The sequence below is a fragment of the Rhipicephalus microplus genome, chromosome 2, assembly GCF_043290135.1.
Source record: "Rhipicephalus microplus isolate Deutch F79 chromosome 2, USDA_Rmic, whole genome shotgun sequence".
NCBI lineage: Eukaryota > Metazoa > Arthropoda > Arachnida > Ixodida > Ixodidae > Rhipicephalus > Rhipicephalus microplus.
Window position 1 is genome coordinate 199,147,161 of NC_134701.1, and position 16,440 is coordinate 199,163,600.

General features: G+C 47.4%; 1 protein-coding gene across 3 annotated transcripts in view; it reads right to left on the reverse strand.

The window, feature by feature from the left end:
- Nucleotides 1–16,440, reverse strand: part of LOC119170492 (flavin-containing monooxygenase 5) — a 56,588-nt gene that overhangs the window by 9,870 nt on the left and 30,278 nt on the right. The window contains exon 1 of one of the 3 annotated variants that reach the window (XM_037421674.2): nt 6,560–6,922. The exons of the other annotated variants lie outside the window; for them this stretch is intronic. Within the exon in view, the coding sequence (XP_037277571.2) occupies nt 6,560–6,816 (257 nt within the window). The 5' untranslated portion in view covers nt 6,817–6,922. Of the gene's footprint in view, nt 1–6,559; nt 6,923–16,440 lie in introns of those variants that run through there. 3 annotated transcript variants of the gene reach the window in all.

Sequence of the window (16,440 nt, forward strand, 5' to 3'; positions counted from 1 at the left end):
GATTTGGGTGCACGTTAAAGAACCCAAGGTGGTCGAAATTTCCGGAGCCCTCCACTACGGCGTCTCTCATAATCATATGGTGGTTTTGGGACGTTAAACACCACAAAACAATCAATCAATTCCTATGCTAACTGAAGCGTCATGCGCCCCACCGTGGTGGTCTTGTGGATATATGGTGTTCGGCTGCTGACCCGCAGGTCGCGGGGATCTATTTCCGGCTGCGGCTGCTGCATTTTCGATGGAGGCGAAAATGCTGTAGGCCTGTGTGCTCAGATGTGTGTGCGCGTTAAAGAACCCCAGGTGGTTGAAATTTTCGGAGCCCTTAACTACGGCGTCTGTCATAATCATATGGTGGTTTTGGGACGTTAAACCTCACATATCAATCAAGTGTCATCGTTGTAGCTCACATAGACACTAGTGCCAAATTTATTTCAACTGTACTATTATGAAAGTTTAAGGGGTAACCCTGCGTGCTACGTATCGACACCACGTCACATCTGCGTTATCTTTAAAACCGTGCGATGGGCCCAAGAGCAAGACAGAACCTTGATATTCTAGGCATATATTGGATGCTTCTTCCTCATCTGTAATTTATTGCGATCTTAATCATCGCACGTCTTTCTATGTGCCTAAATCGTCTCTGGTATGCTCACTATCATTGGAATTGTGCCCGTGACGATTCTTAGATACTGAGTTCGTGACCAAATGAACTTCGTTCAAAGCGAGGTATCATCGTCGTCAGCTCAACAACCGTCGGGATAAACTGCGGTTTTCCTTCGGTGGTGTAGCTGATAGGTTGGGGTGAACAAATCTGGAATAACGTAACCGCTTCAGCGTTCTTTGTTTTGTCATAGTTCGCTATAAGCTAAGCTAAAGATTGTATGAAAAAAAGACCACATTTGGATGATCCACTGGGTATTTATATAGTTCCCAACATTTTCTGATGAAATGTATTGGCGAAAAACGCAAGTGAACTGAGAGAAACATTTATGGCTGTGGAATGAATAAGAAGGATCTCAACATTCATTTCGGTTGTCCGTAATTATGTGATTTATCCAAGTTTCCGGCGTTCACAAGATAGCTCAGAAACATCTATGAGTGTTGCCAGACGCATCTGTCACTTCGGGTCTCAGAGGCTGTCGTGTACTCTAGGCGCCTTAGAATGCTCTAGTCTTCAATGTCCTTGTCCCTACTGGGATCTGTCCTGTAAGAGCGTCGCTGAAACAATTTTCTCAATGAGTTATCTGTCTCTCGTAGTTTATAATGGCTGTCTGTAATCACTGGCGAGCGTGCTCACGTCGTCCCCGTTGGCCCACAAGTGATCAACGTTACCTGACTGTCCCGCTATCCTTTGTCTTGTGAAGTCTCCCGTGCTCGATTGTACTGCAAGATCGAATGTGGCAGCGTCTATATGTATAAGAGCGGTTCGAACTGAACCCCGGTGCTTCCAAAAAAGGTGCCTAATGTGTTTAGAACGCTTGATGTCGACCATCCACGTGTGAAGCATGCCACCAGAGGGCTCAAAACTGACAAATGGAATATAAAATTAATTCTTGGTAGTATTTCACCGCTTATGCTTACCAATCAACGTTATCAAAAGATGGCAGGGAAGGCCTTGGGAGACATGTCGTGTCGTGCGAGTTTAAGCGCTGAGTGAAAAGTGAAGATGCAAAGAATATGCACCGTATAGAGCTCGTTTTGCCGAAATTCCGGCGTCGGCATTGTTCGTTGTGAGCGAAAAATTATCATATTATGCGTGAGCGAAAAATCGAGAGTGATATGCAAGTAAAATAAATAAATGATAAAAAATACTGGAGCAGAGTGGTTTGGGTCCAAGTGGGGATCTAACCCGGGTCGTTCGCATGCCAAGCGGATGTTCTACCACCGGCCACGCCTCTGCTTGTGAAAACAGTGAAAAGAACTTCCTCTGCTTGATAATGCTGTCAGAGTAGCTCTCGTGCTTCACAAACACACGCGTCCTGTATACATGCTTCACAATACGCCATAAAATACTGCCGTAATAATGCGTGGTCAAGCGTCCATTGCCAACCGGTGTCAGAGTATGTGATTACCATAATGGCTCCGTGGTTTAAAGCTGGTACCCCACTACAAAAGGCACATACGCTACTGCGCCTATTCCTTTGAGGCAACGTAGTGCGCATAGAAAATTCGAAAAGGTTTAGCGCCCTAAGTGTTTGAAGTATACGCAGTTGGAACAGGATGTAGCTACGGGTTCAACTCCTAAAGGCGAAGCTTTAGGGTCCCCTAATTTTTTTCAACATTTCGCGCATAGAAAGCTGCTGTGCCTTGCAGCCTCTATGCATGAATGAATAAACCTTATTTCACCTAAAAAGTGGAGAGGCTGGAGAGGACAGATGGGTGTCTATGTGCTCCAGTGCCTGCAAGCGTCCATAATCACTTCATGCGGCATGACGTGCGAAGTGGTGACAGTCTTGGCAGGCCTCTGTTATTTCCTCAGCCCACCTCAGGACCTGATCTGTGGTATGCCGTCTGTGGTGGGCAATCTTCCACAGCTCCAGGCCACTAGTTAATGGTGTGAAAATACGAAGGGTGTGTGTGTGGGGGGGGGGAGGGGGGTAGTACACATCAGGTACGTTAGCTCACTCTAAACTGCGGCACCAGTTGGCGCCGCAGATCACTCTCTGACATATCGGCGTCCGCAGGGGGTTGCAAGGGGAGGCTGGCCCCCTTGGAATAAAATATTGCTCTATTCACTATCAATAAGCTACACAGCTTGGTCAGCCGACTGAGGTCCTGGCCTTCAGTATTGCCATTCGGATTATCACGTTACACGTTATCGACTAGTCTTGCCTGTCATGTCACTGCAAGTGAAAGAAACGCTGCAAGGGTTGTATCTCCGCTCACCCTTTCCCATGAATGCACCCCCCCCCCCCGAAAAAAATTCTGCGGACGCCCTTGCTCTGAGACGTGATAAGCTGCGAGAGAGAGAGGCGAATATTTCACACGTTCGGGTCGACAATGTGAGGCAAATGTAATGAAATGTGATCATTGTGTCTTTACGTTAGTTTTTGAGTTAGCTTCCGAGTTATTGGGCCCTAGATATTGCACCCAAGCAGTCTCTCCATAGTCAAGCAGCTATGCGGGTAATATGAGTGCTTAGGAAGCCACGCCGGCGGCCTCGTTCCCTTCAAGTCTCTGAAGCCCTTATATGAGCCCATAGACTGGACCCCACTGTACAGCCGCTGCTCTGGTGCAGAAATTGTAGAGTAATATCACTTCCAGCATAGCTGCTATCCACCTCCCCGTCAATGGCAGAAACAATGCGGCAGAAATAATGCTACGCCGACTTCAAACGAACATATGGTTACGCCCACCCGGCCATAGTACAATACTTAGACCACGCATTCAGTAATAGGTGCAAGCACTGTGGGAGCCAGCCGATGCCTACTACACATTATTGGGCTGCCAGCACCCAACTCTAATGAGAGGCGATGCTGCTTAGCTTCTTCGGTGCCCAACAACTCCTCATTGCGTGAGCAAAAGCAGTGGTATCGTCCGATGAAGCCTCGGACTGAGCATCTCACTTAGTCTGTAGGACCCTTTCAGGGGCTCATATGCTCTAGCTTAGTCTTATAATACATATTTTCTACATCAATGAACAGCAACGTGAGCTGTTTCGTTTCCTTAGAATTCTTCGTGTGATGGAGCTGATCAGACCGAAGTTACGGCCTGTACTGCCAAAGTGTGCGTTGCTTTGAACGACCTTGCTAAAAATAAGCAGTTCCCCGGTAGCTACAGACGCAAGGTCACCCGCCCGTATCGTCCGCAGTTTTCACAGGTGTTCATGCAATCAGATCTTGGAAGACACCACCGTGTATATGACCTTGTCCTAAAAAAATTGACGCAGTGGTCTAATTTCATTTATTTAGGTCAGTGACGCTGAATCTGGTTTTTGTGATGGGAAGTCCTGCCGCGAAAGTCTTGTGTTTTAGTGAGACATGGGATGTTAAGAGCAATCAGTCCTACTTGACTGCTCACTATGAACTGGATAGTATCGCATATAACCGCGAAAGACGGGCAGGATAAGCACTGACCTGTAACCGCGCTACAACCTAAGTCCGGTTTTATCGACGATGGCACCGTCCCGAACTATGAAGGACATGCTCGATTTCCATAGGGGCGTGCCGGTTCACAGGTTGTTTGCGCCTCGTGTGTCACGTCGCACACGACCTTTGGATTTCGTAAGGACAGTGGTACAGTGAGGAGTACGCATTCGTCGACGATGTCAAGGCGAGGACTGGATGAAGTGTTCAACTGCCGTTGCTTTAGCAATCATCGGGAGAAAAAATGAAGTGTGTTTTTGTACGGTGGATCGAGCGATAGGCGACTTCACGAAGAGGGATGTGTGCTTATACGAGTCCGCCGACGGCTATGGATCTCGGATAAGGCTCGTGCCACTAATAGTCTGTGTTTGCGCAGCTTTCGTGACCGTTGTTTGAGGGAGTGCTTTATATACACGCGTGCGACTTTATAAGAGGCCGCGAAGGCGAATAGGAAGTAGGGCAGACAAATAGCGGAGGACTGGGTGAGATGGAAGGGATGGGGGTTCGCGGAAGAGCCAACAACAAGGGTATCCCGGGTCCGCTGCGATCAACAGGAGCTTCGCGAAAGTGTTCCGTGAACAATAGAGACAAAATTTGTCATCAGCGATGTAGTGCGGCTCTTATTTTTGCTAATTTCGTCCCACGTACGAAGTATTATTAATACGATTATTTTTAATAGCATCGTTGCTATACTATGCTAGTCATGCACACTAAACCAAACAGCCTTCGACGCAACAATTTTGTGTCATTGGGAGCAACTGTTTTGGTACGTTGTGTTCGATCAATCAATCAATCAATCAATCAATCAATCAATCAATCAATCAATCAATCAATCAATCAATCAATCAATCAATCAATCAATCAATCAAAAATAACATAAATCATGTCACTGCTGGATAACCTCCACGAGCAAAGTGCGAGTCAAAAAGGTGAATTCGGCATCGTACCGGCCAGGCATGCACCGTGGCAGACTGACCCGGGTGGAGCTCAGCGAGCGTAAGTAGGACGCCGGCGGCTTGCCGTCGACGATATCCCGCTGCTGCCGCACTTTGCGTTGTTCCGAATTCGCTTTCGTTGTGACGTGCGCTGCCCTTTCCCCCTTCACTCCTTGGATATGTGCGGCGCTTTCTACCCTCTACCGCACTCTCGCGGCGGCCACGCCTAAGTGGATCGACGGCGTTTCGCAATGACGGACGGGCCTTTGGTGGCGCCGCACGTCGTCGCGGTTGACGGGCTTCGACTGCGGCACGTTCCGCATCGAGATTCCCTTTGCCGCGATGCCATAGAAGACCGGGCACTGGTCATTTTTCATCGTGCTCTTTCTGACTGCACGGGTCACCGCTGGCAGCCAGGGAAAAATGTGCCGCGTCATAATTTCGCTAATGTATGCGCGCAAAGGCGATAAAGACAACCGGTCTATCATCTTGGTGCAAATCAAATTCAAAGTCAACATGTCCCGTTGGCTTCCTGTTACGAGTGTAGAGCGCGTGCCTGCGTCCGTTCTGTCTACATGCACCCTCTAAAGACATGCAGCCACTTAAAAGCCAGAATTCTTTCTTTATCTGTTAAGTTGCGTCGCTTCCGTGCAGCTTCTTTTAGCGATAAAGCACTGGACAGCAAAAGAACTGCGTCTCCAGAACTTTTTGTAGAAGAGTGAGGATGAAACTTGTAGCCAGCCAGAAGTTCGACGCAGTGATGCTTACAGAAGTTGTGTTTCCTTTGGCGAACGTTGCGTACGGCCCGCTTGCGGTCAAAGAACAGAATCGCTTTCGCCACGTTAAGAAATAGTGCACCTATCTAAGTGAGGAGGGACGAAGGCTCCCAGAAAAGTTGCCCTGCATTCTTTTCGAGCCATTCTTTTCTTTGAAAATATCGTATTAATTTCGGTGAAACCCTTTTCAAGTCTATTCGTTTAGTCCTTCATGTCGAGAAATGGTCGAGGAGGAACAAGAAGAGGAAATAACATTTATTAGACCAATAAGAGCCAGACGCTTGTCTCAAACCTGCATGAATACGGGCTTTCAGTAGGGATCTCAACATTTGCATCTTATCGATTACGATACCGACACCGGCTTTCCGGTCACAGTACAGTGTCCCATAGGAATCAAGTGTGGCATGTAAATGGCTTCCTTTACTCATTTGCGCCCTGTTTACACGTTCGTTTTGCGTATACTTGAAGCCAAAACACCACGTTGTTTTATATAGATGCAGAACTGTAAATGAGATCGTGACGCCGAGCGAACCCTTTATGATGCGCATGTCTATCCTACAGCCAAGCCATAACAATAACACGAGCCACGGCACGCTCATGTCAGACGACGGCAACGCGCGTAGCTCAGGTACACAATTCCACAGCTCGACGGAACTCCACGACATCCGCGCGCGACACGCTGAAACGCGGAACCACGCGGCAGCCGTTTACGCATTTGAAACGTCGCGCTTACGTTATAGCGTGCGAAGGAAACGGCACTCACGGCGTGACGCAGCGCAGGGCATCGTCTTCTTTGTCGTCACAGTTATCCACGGCGTGCGACGGCACCGACGCCGCCATCTTGGTCGCCAGCGACGTCGGGGCGGCGCAGTGAAATGCGAAAGGCAACTGCGCGGCAAAGGCGGCCCTGTTGCAGCAGAAGCGGGCCGCCTTTCTCTTCGCCTTCGCGCCCGTCGGCGGCGGTGAACAACCTCGACAATGCGGCGGCCGCAACGGACGGCGATGCCGGTTCTGCTTCATCTTCCGCACTGGCAGCCGGGCTGGCAAGCGGCGCTGGAAGCAGGAACTACCGAGTGTGCCAACTTTGCACGAGAGGGAAGGGATACTCTGGCACGCACGGAAGGATCTCACCGCTGCTAGGAGTGCTGGTTGAAGTCGACGGTATCGTTGTGACGGTGTGCCGGCTAATCTCACTCTTCGAAGACAACAGACGAGGTTCCAGAAACGTTGCCCTCAGCTGCAGTCACTCACTCTACCGAGGATGTGGACCAATTCTGGTTTCCTCCATATACTTATGCGGCTGGACCGATTGGACCAGTTCGGATAAGTGAATGCTGAGCCGCGCGGAAGACAACTGGCTTCTACAAAGTGGTCAGAACTGGCCAGGAACGACCGAAGCGTCTTCTGCGGAAGTGTCTTTGTAGCGCAGTCTACCTTTACTGTCTTTAACCACAGAAGCAGCTATGCTCTGTGTAGGCATTAATAAACCCATTGGTCAAGTAGGAAATTTTCTGCACCCCCGTACACGGGCAGTTCTATGGAACAAATCCAAAGTTGTGAGGTTGCTTTCTGTCTAAAAGAGACAGGACATGCAAACACGGGCAAAATAAGGAAGTAAAGACACCACAAACGCTTACTAACCACTGAAGAAGCGCGCAGCGGCGGGAAAGAAAGAAGGAACGCAAACTTATCTGCGCATGCCCGGGCAATATGCGAACCCAATCTGACTGATAGGTTCGCATATTGCATGGACATGCGTAGATAAGTTTTCGCGCCTTCTTTATTTCGCGCCGTTGTGCGCTTCTTCAGTTTTTAGTAAGCGTTTGTGGCGTCTTGATTGTTTTTGTTATGACTTGGTTTGGTGTGGCCAAAGCACTGAAGGACTCTTGGGCTGCTTTCCCGGAACAGGCTGAATCACAGTGTCTCTATATATTCAAATGGTTGTACTAGCGCAGAAACAGCAGTAGACATTCTTCGTCCGTCCTCTACCTTTGGTTTATTAACCATCTAGGCATCGACATGTAAACGATGCCGAAATGAAGAGAAAGTAATCCATGGGACATGCTTAGACGATATGTGGGAACATGTGAGGTCTTAGATGGGATGACATTAAATTCATAAGACGGGCTGCTTTCGGAGACATTTCTTTAGCTTGGGTCATGCTAGCCAAAGGGCAATCTTTGTTCAGCAGGTATGAGGCTGAAGTCATTCTTGCAGTTACATAGTGATTATGGGCGTGGCTATTATGAGGCGAGATTCAACTAAAAATAAAAAAATGATCTCTTTGTCATAAAAATCATTATTGCGCGAAAGTGAAACGCGTCTTCACTGAAGACGTTTATAGTGCACTGATATATGGAAGTTTGTACAATGTATAACGGTGTTTGACACCTATGACACTGTTTGAAATTGATGTACCCACGTTATGATGGCTGGCATACCCACGGTGAAGCCATGTTGGCGCATGTTTTCATCCCGAGGACTAATGCCCAGGATCCCGATTTAACCGTTGCGGTAGCTGAAGTTGTAATGCGTACCTGGACACAGCGCATGGTGAATTCCGAGCAAGGATTGCGTCAACAAGCACATAATAAGCGCTGGTACTCGATGTGAGCTTGAAGGCCTCACTAGTTGAGGAGGGAAACCGTGCAAGGTGTACACTCTTAATAACGTAACCTACGCACATGCTCATGCATACGCTACTACACATCGCCTCAGCAACATGGGAGCGAGAGGTCTGTAGGTTGAGCCGTGACCATGCGCAGGCGCACCAACTCAAGCTGAACTTTGTCGCGCTGACTTTTGTCTCGCTCCGCTGTAGGCATGGCATTCGACAGTCGACATCGTTGTCTCTCTGCGGTCCTTAGTGCAGCAGTTTTATTAGTGGGTGCTGTCGCACTCGGAACAATAGGCGGTGAAGAAACACTGTTGGTTCATGTGAGAGCTACACTATATTCCGACAACGAGTCGTCACACGCGAATATGGAGCGAAAGGCAAAGAAAGCAAGTGCTCCCACATGCACCTAGAGATATTACTCGCCAAATCGTTTCATATATCAGCGCTCTTTCGTGTCACGACGCAGTACTTCAGTGCAAACAGAGGGTGACACCGCCTCGCAAACCAGCAGCACAATGCTAGAGATTGTGTGAGATATGTAAGACGCGTTTGTTGAGCCACGTCTGAGTGCATTGGTTGCTTAATGGGTAAAACTTTCTGCACCCATCCGTGGGGGATCGAGAGCTCGTGGGTTCCATTCCCGGAGAAGGAACTTTTGCTTCTACGTTTTTTCTTTGTTGTCTGTTAGTGTGTACTTTACTAACGTCATATCCGTGACGTAAATATGCCTGTGAGGTCTTGATGGGCCCCGGCATAAAACACTTCCATTGGTTCCTCCGATTTTGAATTCGTGCCTTGAACTCAACAAAAACGTATTCAGCGATAATTTCCTTGCGCCACATAAAACGTCTATGAAACATTCGTCAGCGCGTTGGAGTCTCAAGTGCACACTGCCACAGGAACGCAGCACGTGAACCAGTTGGCGGATGCCAGCCAAGCCGTGCAAATGGGTCATGGTGCAGTGAGTTTGTGGCCTGGCGGACGCGCTGACACCGCAAATACTGTTTTGAGCTTCAAGCCTTTGGCCGTAAGACCCAAAACTCAGCAGAGGCTATTAAGACTAGAGACTTGACATGTTAACAAGAAGCGTAGCCAGGGAATAGGTTCAAAGCTTTCTCTCCCCCCCCCGAAAATTTTCAATTTTGCTTGCATATATATATATACACGCACACATACAAACACACGCATGAACATACATAAAGTATGATTGAACCCCCCTCTCACCAAAAAAAATTTTTTTGGCGGAGCTACTAATGTCAACCAGAAGCTCATGTGGTTGGCTAGCCTATACGCAGGTTAAAGGATAAGGAGAGGAGCTACGCGAGAGCGACAACAAACTGGCAGGCGAGGTAAAGGGTGAACGCTATCGTTGGTCTGCCATCAGTGGCGCAATGAGCGACGTTGCCGCTGAGAATAATTAGCATAGGTGAGTCGTTAATCTTCGATTCCGCAAGAGTCGAGCCTGTGCGCAGTGCGTCCGGCGAGGCGGAGATGAAATCGCGGCCAGCAGTACAGCGGCGGCCGAATAACGCGGTCACTGTCCCCGCGCGCACGCTCTGAAGGCCACGGTGAGTGGTGCCTCTAGGAAGAAAGCCAAACTAGGTGGAGAGAGGAGGACGCGATCTGGCCCAGCCGGAGTGAGAGTGATTCGCCAAACGGTATACGCGCCGAGGCCTTGACTCCGTAAAAGCGGAAGAACTGGGCGCCACTTCGCCCCGAAGAGAGTGCAGGAAGAGGTCGCACTTGAAACGCCACGAACCAGACGGAACTTTCAGCAAGATGCACATTCCTCTGCGTCCCGTCTGGCCTGTTCTGTAATCGTTCGGTGATGACTCGTAGTATAGCGGGATACTGGAGGTGAACGTTCGCTTCAATTAAACCGGTACAACACAATTAGAATACAGTGAGACGGTATTCCGTAGAAACATCGACTACATTTCTGTTTTACGAAATACAGTATCCGGGCTGATCTTCAAGGTGATCTTTAATGTAAGCTTTAAACGTTGACGGTAAAATGTAAAGTGAGAGGAACCAAATTGTGGATTACTGCCTAAAAAAAAGAAAGGGAAGAAAAATGCACGAATGAGTAGTATAATTGAGCGACTGATACGTTAGGTAGCCTTTATTTATGCTCATCGGTATTACGTTTCACAGCGAAAGGTTGATATTCGAGGGTGGACGGCATTACTGGTTTCAGTATGACACCACACAGGGTGCACTAAGTCACGTGTTTTTGAGCGCAATCTCACTGGGGCACTGATAGTTGGCATGAAAACATTTCTCCTTCCGCTGGGACGTTAAACCCCACATATCAATCATTTCTCCTTCCGATTGTACACATGTCCATAAAAGTTCGTGCGAGCGAGAAAAAGATATTTGAATGAAGGAAAAGGTAAAGAGGTCAACCAGAACAAATGTCCGGCTTTCTATCCCGCTTTGGGGCGGAGAAAACTGAATAGAAAAAAATAGGAGCAAGCTTAGAAGAGACTTAGGAGCAAGAAGACAGTCGTGTGGTCGAATAAGCGAGTGTTTGTAAACATAATAGTTGTTTAGGCTACGAGAAGATAATTTATGTTAGATCTTGTGAGTGAGCATGAAGTAAAAAGAGAAATCTTTGAACTGCACTAGTACTTTGTTACTTGCTTGCTTCCTGCCCAATCTTTCCACTTGACATTTACTGCTTTAAAAGGGCCTCTCACCAGGCTCTCAAACAACAACAACAACAACAACAACAACAACAACAACAACAACAACAACAACAACAACAACAACAACAACAACAACAACAACAACAACAACAACAACAACAACAACAAAAGAAGCCCCGCCGCGGTAGTCTAGTGGTTATGGTACTCGTCTGCTGACCCGCAGGTCGCGGGTTCGAATCCCGGCTGCGGCGGCTGCATTTCCGATGGAGGCGGAAATGTTGTAGGCCCGTGTGCTCAGATTTGGGTGCACGTTAAAGAACCCCAGGGGGTCGAAATTTCAGGAGCCCTCTACTACGGCGTCTCTCATAATCATGAAGTGGTTTTGGGACGTTAAACCCCACATATCAATCAATCAATCAACAACAAAAGAACGAGCGCGATATTTTCTCCTGATATTTCTTGTCCTTCTTGCGCACGTCTGTGACTCCGACAGTAGTTCCCGTGAAGTCTGTAGTGTACATGCTCTCTATTGGTCCATATATAACCCAAATATCAAATCTGATTTGTCGTCTCCCGCACTGATTTGCCATGCAGCCGCCACACATCCGTTCTCCCTTGTCTCGCATGAATACCGTGCACGATCAACCTATCACACTTCATTTTGTGCATTTACAACTTCGCAAGCCGCAATAACAGCGTGCAGTCTAGAAGCGCGAAATCCAGGCATGCTCTAGCTTAGTGCTCACATTGTTAACGTGCTTATAAGAACTGCGGGGCGAGGAGGATGCATTGGGGTAGCGAAGGAGAGGCGAAAACTACCCTCTCGTCTTAGAACGCGAGGTGGTGAGTGACCCTTTAGGCATTTTGGCCTTTCTACGTTTCTCAGTTCTCAGGGGAAGTGGGCGGAACGCGGGCGTTGTTATCACTATAGGCACTTTTCAGTCCAATTTCTCCAGTCTGACTGCAGCACCAGAATACGTAGCATAGCGGATAAAAAAAAAAAGCAACCTTGAGACGGCGTCGGCGAAAAACAGAACGTGGTGCACGCGTCTCGCGCCCTGCATCTGTCAGCGGATTGTGGCCGGGAGACGTCATAGAGTTTCCTAATGTGGATACAAGGGGGACGCGCACACGCTTCGATTTTCTGTATGCCCCTAACGGCGAAAGTCAAAGACTTTGAGATGGGGCATGGATGGATGGATGGATGGATGGATATGGCTGTACCCTTTAGATCGGGCGGTGGCTAGCGCCACAAAGCCGTAATACTTAATGAACCCAAAACTATATTAATTTTTTTTCCTTAAAAAGTGAGTTTGAGGATTCGTACTTTGCAGTGAAGAGTTTAGCCACCAATGAGATAACCTCCTTCTAGTTAAGTCTACTTGCTTAAAATCTATTTTGCCCTCCCGGTCCCTAAACCCCAGTGCTTTGAAAAACTCTGCGCCATCATCCTGAACTATAGGGTGAAGCCCTTTACAGAACACTATCAAGTGTTCGGCAGTTTCTTCTTCCTCTCCCCACGCACTGCATACTATGTCTACCCCTTCGTATTTGGCCCGATATGTCTTGGTTCGCAGTACTCCCGTCCTTGCCTCAAACAGTAGAGAACTACCCCGAGTATTATCATAGATCCTTTCCTTGGCAATTTCCTGCTTAAAAGTTCGATAGATCTATAGTGCGGACTTCTTAATCATGCCCATTTTCCACATGTCAGTCTCCGTTTCCTTCACAGTGTGAGCAACGCAGCTCCCTCTGGTCAGTGTGGGGTGCATATATCCTCGCCACATGGCGCGTAGGCGTGTGCTTCCGAAAAATTCAAATGAAAGTCCATTTATCCGACCACGGCTTTTTACATCGGGCGTACGAGGCTGCAATATGAGTGAATGTTATATGAGCAACATTCATAAAATGTATGACGACCGTGTCTCTCTACCTAATTAAGGGCAAACCGCATTCGTATATGTTCAGTACATGTCGAATCTCATTGCGACTTTCCCCCGTGGTCGCCCAACAAGTACATCTTTGCTCCTAAGTCGCACGCCTGAACATGGTCGCAACACAATACTTGCATCCGGAGTGAAAATTTTTTATAACTACTCTTCTTGATTGAGTGTGGGCTATACAGCCACACTCGCTGCCATTCATCTAAAATTAAATTGCAATATAGAAATTATCTTTCTGTCTGACAATACCACGTCATCTGCAAAGGCGCTAGTCGTTGCCGACAGTTCAAGTAAAAAAAAAAACACATTAATCGCAGCAGCAACAACTAAATTGAGTTTGACAAATAGGTCAACCGCTTTATTATTATTCATTTTTACTGTGGGCCGCTTACCTCTTCATTAAAACGAGCGAGACATTTGTAGCTAACAACTGATGTATGACAAGTTATGACAAATTGCACCAACGTGGCAAAAGCGGCATCATCCAATTCGTAAATTATCTTTTTTTTAATGCGCTATCACAGGCGTGAGTGCAAGTGAATAGATAATATGCTGTGATAGGTTGGAACTTGGCTCGTAAGGTGCCGCGTGGTACCAGTGGGCGAGTTTGTTTCCCGGCCACGGCGCCTGTATTCCAATCGGGGTGAAAGGCAAATTAAGGACATTCGTGTTCTTACATTTAGGTATCCAACCATAGATGGTAAACTGTAGTGTCACCTTGAAAGCACGTGGTAAGTCACTGTGTCAGCACACGACCCCACTCAAAAGACACAAATCTCAGTCTGTACAGTGGATTCTTTCTTTCCATTTTAACTTTTAATATATTTTTCTCTTTGTCTATTTCTGTCTCTCAGTCCACCCTTCCCCGCGCAGAGTAGCAAGGTATACACACGCCGGATAAATTCCCTGCCTTTCAATAAAGAGTTATCTTTCTAAATAATTCCGAAAACCGCTAATACGGCACACCTCATAATCACTTCGTGATTATGGCACGCCTTGCCCCAGAAATAAAATGTGTACCACGCAGCGAGCGTGTTGTGCAATTAAGGCTGTTAAGCTAAGCGGTGACACACGACAATAAGTATCTTTACGTCATGCAGACTTACAAAGAGGGTTCAGCTTAAATTGAGGACGACGCAGCGAGCAATGGAAAGAAAAATGGTAGGTGTAACCTTAAGAGACAAGAAGAGAGCAGAGTGGATTAGGGGACAAACGGGGGTTAAGGATATCATAGCGCAAATCAAGAAGAAGAAATGGACATGGGCCGGTCATGTAGCGCGTAGACAGGATAACCTCTGGTCATTAAGGGTAACTAACTGGATTCCCAGAGAAGGCAAGCGGGTTAGGGGGAGACAGAAGGCTAGGTGGGCAGATGAGATTAAGAAGTTTGCGGGTATAAATTGGCAGCAACAAGCACAGTACCGGGTTAACTGGCGGAACATGGGAGAGGCCTTTGTCCTGCAGTGGACGTAATCAGGCTGCTGCTGCTGCTGATGATGATGATGACGTCATGCTCTGTGCAGACCAGATCACGCTCAATGAACGCTAATGGTGGTATACGACTGCGCGGTAAAGTGTGCTCAGTCAACCATCACATCTCGACGACAGAAAACTCATCTCGTGCTTCTGTCAGGTAATACACCACGTCTGTCGTCCATCATAATGTGTAGCTGCAGCAAGAGCTTCGGTCATGGTTCGATGCTGGGTTCAGCGGAAATCTCGAGAAATATCGCGAGCAACAATTCGGACGAGAACACAGCTCACACCGCTGGTTTGTCAAGTGGGTCTTAGTACTCGGTTCAGAGAAATTAACCTCATATTCATAGGTCAGCAAAAATTGTGCAGCTTACTCGGACTCGTTCATCAAATTACTTTTGCGCTTTGCACTCACTCGGATTCACGAAAACTTCCTTCAACCGGACTCAATCAGACTAAAATCTCGCTAAAATATCCAGACTCCGCCTCTGACTCATGGTTCGATCTGAGTCTGAGTGTGCGGTCGTGGTTCTGCGTCTGAAGGAGCCCGAGTAAATGGACTCATCAGTCCGTTAGCCGAGAATTAACTAGTTCGACCGTGGTGTTGATGCTCGTTAAATCCTGTAAGCGGTGCTCTCCTTGGTAACTTTCGATATAGTGCCACGGAATACTTGTTTTGAGTGGTAGCAAACGAATAAGGGCATTTTTCTTGAATGCGGTGACAACATAAGATAAACATATCAAGAAATTCCCAGGAATATTGGGTGGGGAGTTGAGGTCAACGCGCCTCCCCACGTAATTCATGCATTTGATCAACAAATGTTGAAGTGGTGTATGAATGATACTGTTTTGGACTGCGTGTGAACGGACGTGAGTATAAACGGAAATTTGGGTAAGGCTGGCAGTAACACTGAAGATGAGTAGATGTGACGATATATCGGCAAAAGTAACTGAAACTCACTCAGACTCAAGAAATAGATCTTGCGCTTTGGGCTCATTCGGACTCAGCCTCACAAAATATTCTTGAGCAGTACTCACTTGGACTCAAATTCACCGAAATATTAATAACTGTGACTCACTGCAGACGCTGGCTCACGGCTCGATCTTCGCCTGATTGAGTACGAGTGGATAGAATCAGGAGTGAGTTTGCCGACCTATGCGTGATAGAACTAAGTATTTTCGGATATCTATTGGTACATGGGAAGTTCAGCACGTTCTACATTAGAGACCAATAATTGCTAGCGACAATGAAAGCTGCCAAGCTTCCTGCTTATCACTGCACCAGTACGTGAAAATTCCACAAATGCGCGTGATAACAATTGCGAGGCTTGCGCATACAAACAAAGAGGAGAGAAAGCATTTGTTAGAAGGTGGAGTGGGTGACCTGAGCTAGCACGCTCTAGCCTGCTTCTCTACGCAGTGGAAATAAGGAGAGGAGAAAAAATGATGAGGAATAAGGAACTGCCATGCTTTTTTTAATATTTTGTGGAGAAATGTATAAACTAATTTCGTCTAATAGGAAATAAGAGCATGCTTAGAACACGATTGTCGTTCAATTCCACCTTCAGTAGTTCGGAAGCTTGAATGTGGAGGGCGAAAGTCGGCCGCGACCTAGCAGATCTACAATAAGAGGCCAAATATAAATGACCCGCTGTCGGCGGAGCGTTGTATGCGCAGCCTTAGCCCCAGAAACTTCGTCCCTTTCTTTCTCCACAACGGTGGCACGTTGACGGACCCAATGCAAATGTTGAACTCTGACAAACGTTCAATCAAGCATTCATTCATGCTAGTCGACATCAATAGTCCAAAGAAAGCGACTGCCTCTCGAGTTAAAATATAGGACACCGTTATCTTGGACAACCAGTCAGGCTTTGACAACCGTGTTTTCTCTTCTCTCGTAGTGGACGCCTTGATCAAACTTTGTACGCATCCGATTCGCGAGTGTTGATTCTTTTTGAGG